This window comes from Scyliorhinus torazame, chromosome 21 (genome assembly GCF_047496885.1).
Source record: "Scyliorhinus torazame isolate Kashiwa2021f chromosome 21, sScyTor2.1, whole genome shotgun sequence".
Lineage (NCBI taxonomy): Eukaryota > Metazoa > Chordata > Chondrichthyes > Carcharhiniformes > Scyliorhinidae > Scyliorhinus > Scyliorhinus torazame.
In genome coordinates this window covers 44,922,934-44,930,519 of record NC_092727.1, presented here as the reverse complement: position 1 = coordinate 44,930,519, position 7,586 = coordinate 44,922,934, and the positions used below count along the sequence as shown (strand labels likewise).

Genomic DNA, 7,586 nt, shown 5'->3' with positions numbered 1-7,586 from the left:
CTCATTGCCTGAAAGGGTGGTATAAGCAGAAACCCTCATTCCATTTAAAGTGTAAAATATTGGGCTGTGCACTTGAGGTGTCATAACCTCCAGGATTATGGACCAAAAGCTGGAAGGTGGGTTTAGGCTGGAAAGCTATCTTATGCCCAGCATGGACCCGATTGGCCAATTGGCCTCTGACTGCACAACAAATGTTTCCCTGTTTTAATACATTGATATATACCCACTTGTACACAGAAATGTGTGGTAATACCCAGTCATACGCATCAACGGGCTCACATGTTTGCATTGACATTAACACACTAGACTGACACATATCAGACACTGAAAAGGAACAAAGGCATTTTTATTTTGCTTCTTTAAAATGTTTAATTCTTTAAAAAAATTATAGTCTTCGGGTTAGAGAAAACCAGAATATTTTTGGTCAGGTCTAACAATAACATTATTTTTGGTACAATTTAACTTTACACTGTAAATGAATAACAGAAAAACACCAGAACGCTTTCAAATGTTTCAGAGGGACTGAAATAATTGAGTGTTGACCAATCCTACCATTGGGCTTTGAACTTTCTTATTCATGACTCCTTTCCATGGATGTCATTTCTCAAGCTCATTCATTTTGTTTTACCTCTATAAAGCAGCAAGCAAACTGCACAATGGTCATGAGGGACCTACAAACAAATCTTTGAACCATCCTGTGTTAGCAAAGCACCTCAGGTTTTTGAGTCACTATTCCCTCTGCCTGTGACATGATCCAAATACATCCACAAATAATGCAACTCTCTCCCTTAACAAAAGTCTTGCACAGCCACTTTGCATTGTACACGGTTGTGTTGGAGTAGCGACAATTTCGGAGCTCTTGAGAAATGTGCGTATCTATCAATATTCCTGCACAATATCAGGGTTACGATCAGACAACTATACATGCTAGGGGATTCCTGCTACTTTCTCTCATGGAGATTGAATGAAACAGGCACAATGGAGGACGGCCTATCCCAGCATTCCTAGCAATTGTGAAGGCTCCCTATTAAAATGGCTGTCCTCTATATTGGGGGATTTTCCTTATTTTCTATGTTCGAAGATATCTTTTTTGATTCTGGGTTTCCGTCCATGCCTGCAAGGAGCATGAGTTAGAGATCGGATTACAATATTATAGCCACAATGTGAGTGTGGTTCCCTGCTCAAAGTATGGGCTTTCCAATATGTTCATTTTTATGTGTGAATGCGGAGGTTATTTTCTTATATTTTGCATCACTCCCAAGATCATTAATTCAAAAGCTCTCCCATCGAGTTTCATACTTTCTCAAATTTTGTCTCTCTTTTGCCTTATACCTTGATACGCTGGGACACTGTTCTGTGGACTTCAGAAGGCTAATTAAACAGCGTGGGAGGTGAGAGGCGTCAAACCAAACTAAACACAATCATGTCTTGCTTTGAATTCACACTTCAGAGCAGGAGTTGGAAAGGTAGGCTTTTTCTCTTGCTAGGGTGATGCAATCGGCCTACCCAAGACACACTAACGATCAGTCCTGTGCCATCCTTATTGTGTCTCGCTCGTTTCAACCCTGGACAGCCCATTAACTAGTTGAAATATTGCAGGAACCAGAGTTCCTCTAGTTACACCTCTATTTTCATCAGATGTGCACTCGTGTTAGATGCTACATATTGTGTACTATCTTTAACAAAGAGACAGAGAAGGATCTGACAGAGGCCAAGGCCCAATTCAGTGATGTGCAAACCTTGTTTGGGAAAGGAGCTTAAATAATCTTACATGATACCTCAAACCAACCAATCTTATAAATTAGTGCACTCGATGTAGAGATCCATACACTGCAGCACCGATTGGAATATGAGGCCTGATATTTTCTGAAGCCATTCCACGACCCTGCCACCTTTTCTGCTTAATAATAGGCAGAAGATTGGGTTGACTACAAAATGGCGGCATTTTCCTTTGTGTCTGATATTCTTATTAATGAGACTCTCTCGGAGGAGAGTTAAGTTGAAAAACTATCTCTGCAATTACCCATCTTTAATTTAAGATGTGACAAAATCCAAGTTGGAACGAATAGGTTTTCGACCGAGTCAGATCTCCATTTTTTAAACTTTCAGGCAATGAGCAGTTTCCTTCATTGAGGGTCAGACCATACATGGATCTATATAACTCTAGATAAATAACCACTCATATTTTATCTAATGAACATTTGTACGAAATGTTTTTAATACAACAAAATATCAGGCTACATTCATTCTCATTAAATCTTTATGCTAGCAGCCACTGCCCTTCCATCATGACTTCTTTTCACACAGAACTGTTCTCACAGAGTGGGCACTAACTAACGCTTGTTCCAACGCATATTCACTTCAGTATTGCAATCCGCTATTAAAGCATCATCTCAGTGCACAGACGGGAGCATTCATAGGACATGCAGGCAGCAGTTACCCTATCCAATAAGAGGAAGCACAGCAGTATTTTCTGATATGGCTGCTCTGTGGCCTATGGGATCAGATGGACGGATCCAGAATGCGTTGTGCTTGTGTTTTACAGAGTGCAAATATATATATTTTTAATTCAGTCTGTTAGACGCATACTTGCTATTGAAAAAGATTGGCACATTCAGACAATAACCTTATAATATCCAACATTATCTTTTTTTTTCATTTATAAATACGTTCACCAGAAGGCCAGGAAATGCTTAGAAACGAAAACAAAATAATTCCCAATTATTTACAAAGTTAACATGGATTTTCCTGATGTCCAACGACATGTCATAAATTAAAGGTAAAACGTTTGTTTCTCAAATTTCAAAATTCAAATTTTTTCGTACAAGGCAAATCATTCTGTACAGGCCGAGTGAGTGGAGGGTGGGTGGTGCCTCTGCCAGACACTTTACCTACTGCCTGGTTCTTCTGTACACTCTTGTCTTCAGTTCATCTCTTGTCCTGCAAATCCCCCCCCAAAAAAACACATTATAAGTGTTAATCGTCAACAGAATCCAACACTACAGAATGATAAGGAGGCAAAAAACGAGCAGGTTGCATAGACAAGTGCCAAAATATTTGTCCTCGTTCACGGCTGGGATTTCCCGGTGCTGCTGAAAGTGAATGGAGTTTTGGTTGGAATGCCAAATTTTCCGTTCTGGCTCGCAACGGGTCCCCACCATGGACTGGACCGGAGAATCCCGCCTATGACATGTATTTTCTTGAGTGTTAAAGACAATTACAGGATTCAATATGGTAAATAGAGAGAAATTGTTTCCTTGAATGGAAAAATGCAGAACAAGGGGGCATAACTTTAAAATTAGAGTTAGGGGGCGGGGTCCTCCGTCCCGCCTCACCCGTTTTCTGGGCGGCGCGCACCCGCCGGCATCGGGATTCTCCATCCCGGCAGCTGGCCAATGGGGTTTCCCATTGTGGGCATCACCAGACCGTCGGGAAATCCAAGGGCGTGTGTGCTGCCGGCGAAACGGAGAATCCCACCGATGGAGAATCCAGCCCAGGATATCTGGAAGAACTTAACATCAAGGGTATCAGAAGCATGGAAATCACTCCCCAAAAACTGACAGTAAAGGCTATCAATTGAACATTTTAAAACAGATTTATAGATTTTTGTTAAGTAAAGGGGAAATCAAGGTATCTTTGAGGAAAGATACAGATCAGCCATGACATCAGAATGGCGGAATAGGTTTGAGGAACTGAGTGGCCTGTTTTAGTTCCTATGGACAATATGATCATGCAGTCTAACTGCTCAACAGATTCATCCATATCTCTACAGTCGGTGCTCATCTGTAAGCCTATTCTCCCCAGATTTCTAATATGCCCTCCTGTCCTCTTCCTCTACCCTACATTTTCACAGTCGTGAAATCGAGACGTTGCACTGTTTGTTTGAACCTTCATTTCTCTCCCTTTCCCCTTCCTCCAACAAACTACAGGCTTCGAAAACCAAAGCTTATGGCCGCCCACTCATTTTTTTCCTGATTTACCTCATCTGTTCTCCTGCCCTTTTCACCTTGGTGCGTCTTTGAGTGCTTTTCTTCCATTCTTTCATGGGACATGAGCGTCAGTGGCAAAGCAGCATTTTTGCCCATCCCTAAATGCCCTTGAGAAGATGGTGGTGAGCTACTTTCGTAAGCTGCTGCAATCTGGTGGTGTAGGTACACCCATGGTGCTGTTAGGGATAGGGTCTGGGATTTTGACCCAGCAACAGTGATGGAACAGCAACCAAGTCAGGATCATGAGTAGCTTGGAGGGGAACCTGTAGGTGGGAATGTTCCAATGCATCTGCTCCCCTTGCCCTTCTAGATGGTGGAGGTCATGGGTTGGGAAGGTTCTTTTGAAAAAACTTTGGCAAACTGCTGCAGTGCATCTTAGAAATGGTACACACTGCAGTCACTGTGCATCGGTGGTAGAGGGAATGAATATATAAGGATAGGCTGATGATTACACCAGTTGCTTTGTCCTGGATTGTGTCGGGCTTCTTCAGTGTTGTAGTTGAAGCTGCACTCATTCTGCCAAGTGGAGAGTTTTCCATCACACTCCTGTCTTGTAGGTGGTGGACAGGCTTTGGGGAATCAGGAGATGAGTTACTTGCCGCAGAATTCCCAGCCTCTGACCTGCTCTTGTGGCCACAGCATTTATACGGCCAGTTCACTTCAGTTTCTGGTCAATGTTAACCCCAGGATGTTGCTAGCGGAGGATTCAATGATGGCAATGCCATTGAATTTCCTCTTTTGGCACTTAATCTCTTGTGTCTTCCACCCTATCACGGACCTTCGCTTGGGTTACCCCTGCACCTTTCAGCCCACCCTTTTCTGCCTCTGCACTTGATTAAAACCTCTCACATCTTTAACTGTTTCCAGTCTTGATCAAAGGTGATCCTTTTCACTCCACAGATGCTGCTTGGCCGTTTATATTTTCCGTTTATATTTTCTCAATATTCGTTATTTATGATCAGCAGATAATTATAATAATCTCTATTGTCACAAGTAGGCTTACATTAACACTGCAGTGAGTTACTGTGAAAAGCCCCTAGTCGCCACATTCCAGCGCCTGTTCGGGTACACAGAGGGAGAATTCAGAATGTCCAAATTATCTAACAGCATGTCTTTTGGGACTTGTGGGAGGAAACCGGAGCACCTGGAGGAAACCCACGCAGACACAGTAAGAATGTGGAGCCTGCGAACAGACAGTGACCCAAACCGGGAATCGAACCTGGGACTCTGGCGCTGTGAAACAACAGTGCTAACCACTATGCTACCATGCCGCCTAGGCATTGTTTAGTTGATCCATGGGGTGGTGGTGAAGGGTATAATATTGGAGAGCTTTCTAGTTTGAATTGTAACAGTTAGTTGAACGCTTGCCTAATAGGCAAAGAACGGACTTCAACTTTTGAACTGTTGAGCCAATCAATTTTGTGACTGTCACTCCCCCACGGAATGTTTATTCTATCGAGTAGAGCAGAATGACAATTCGTCAGGGGGATTTGCAGCTCAGTGCTCTTAAACACACCACACTGTACTTCCTCCATGTCCCCTTCACCACCCCCAGTTCACAAACCCACCAGACACGACATACAACTTTTGGGAGATAGTTACTGTCATTGGATCCCAAAGACACCTGCTCAGAAACCAGGAACCCTGGTTCTCAGTTGGGGGTGGAGGAAGGAGTGGGGTTGGGGGGGAGAGGGGATGTGATTACAGGCTTAAATAAATCCTTTAAAGATGCCTGTTATGCATTGCAAAGATAAAATTTTGTTAAAGCAACAGTTTCCCACGGGAGACCCAAAGGAATAGGAACAGGTTTCCTTCGGGTCATTAGGCGATCGAATTGCACAATCTCTGATATTTGATTCCGTTTCACATTTTTCTAATATTCTGACCTTAGGCAGTGAAGAAAATATGCAGACACAGCACACACTTTGAAGTCTATCCTTACGTATGTAATTCATATATTAAAAGCATGTTCAATTCATTAGACTTCAAGATAGCTTAATACAATCTCTTTCCCTTTAGGGTAAGAACTGTCTGTAAAGAAATGGGAGACATTTATCATATGTAGATGCTTCAGAGGACAGACTGAGTCGAATATAGCAGGCTGGATACTTTTAGATAAATTTAATAAATTAATATAGAATAATGATGACTGTTGAATTTGGCAAGTTTTGGCTGCTGAAAAATAATATTTTGACAGAGAAAATCCTGCTATTTATAACTGAGGCCTATAAGGCCACAAAAGCCTAGATAGTAACAATGGCGAAATTCATTAATGTTAGAGCAGATTTGAACATAAAGACCCTGCCAGGGGTTTCAGGAATCTTGTAAGTGAGCAATGTGCATTAAATTTATCTTCGTTTACGGGTCCTGCCACAGCACCTGCACATGACCTCACAGTAGCCCCTGTATATGCCAAGCAACCTTGTCCAAAAGTTTTTAATAGAAGAATTGTGGCAGATTTGGTCCATTCCCTGCAGCATTTTATGTTCCCGAAAAGGCTTTTTTTTTTGTCAGAACAAGATGAAAATTTTGCAATGTAAACAAAGAACTCCAATTGGCATGATTGGGTGTGATTTAATGCAGTGTTTTTTAAACCTTTCTGCCCGGGACCCATTTTTACCAACCGGCCATCCTTCAGGACCCATATTGGGAGACCTTCACGACCCACGGCAGCCAACTTTCACGACCCATGCCGGCCGATCTTCGCGACCCATACCAGCTGACCTTTGCGACTCATGCCGACTGACCTTTACAACCCACGCTGGCCGGCCTTCGCGACCCATCATTTTTGCTTACCTTTAATGCAACAGGTGAGCCTGCTTGGTCCTCACGATTTCAGTTGCTTTGTCATTCAATGTTACATTTCTGCTAAGGACTGCAGCTGACCATTTAAGTTCTCACTGCATCCGTTGAAAAAAATCAAGAGGTTTGTCCTCGAACTCGCCGTGCTTCTTCTTCAAATGCCTTTGAAGTTTTCAGAGTTTTAAACTTACATTTGCCAGTACTTCCCTGCATATAACACACATGGGCTTCGCATCCTGATTTGCGCTGGCACAATTAATTAAGCCATACCTCAAAAAGTCATCTTTACACTGCTTTGTTCCTGATTTCAGCTTTTTGTTAATGGGCTGTTCACCAGAAGCCCCAGCTTGGCCTGCTGTGGACTCTCCTCAGCCGCTCTCTCCAGCATATTTAGTTGTGAGATCCTGGCCAGTTTGTGTCTCTGGCCCTCTCTTCCTTATTATGAAACGATCCATTTTAAATTCTTCGGTCCTGTTGCTTGCTTTTGCTGCTAACAAAATGGAGGATTCTCTCTTCAGCCCAGAGCACGTGATGTCAGTGTTCGGGGCGGCTGACCTGCTCTCTGCCATTGCTCCAGGCAGGAAGACAGCATCGATTTGAAAAAATCTGCTTATAGGTCAGGAGGAGCGGTCTTCACCGCTGAGCTCCGGGCCTGCGCACTGCTGAGGGGGCACACATGTGTGGGACGGCCGCCATTCTGAAAGCCGGTCACAGCGGGCATTTTTAAAAGACGGTGCGACCATTGGGCACTACTTCCCATGATTGGCCCCATGACCATCCCAACACACACACATG

General features: G+C 43.2%; 1 protein-coding gene across 4 annotated transcripts in view; it reads right to left on the bottom strand.

Annotated features, from left to right (window-relative positions):
• Positions 1-325: 325 nt before the first annotated feature.
• Positions 326-7,586, bottom strand: part of robo3 (roundabout, axon guidance receptor, homolog 3 (Drosophila)) — a 709,023-nt gene continuing 701,762 nt past the window's right edge. For all 4 annotated transcript variants that reach the window (XM_072486721.1, XM_072486718.1, XM_072486719.1 and 1 more), the window contains one exon: positions 326-2,940. In XM_072486721.1, coding sequence (XP_072342822.1) covers positions 2,929-2,940 — 12 coding nt within the window. In that variant the 3' untranslated portion in view covers positions 326-2,928. The remainder of the gene's footprint in view (positions 2,941-7,586) is intronic.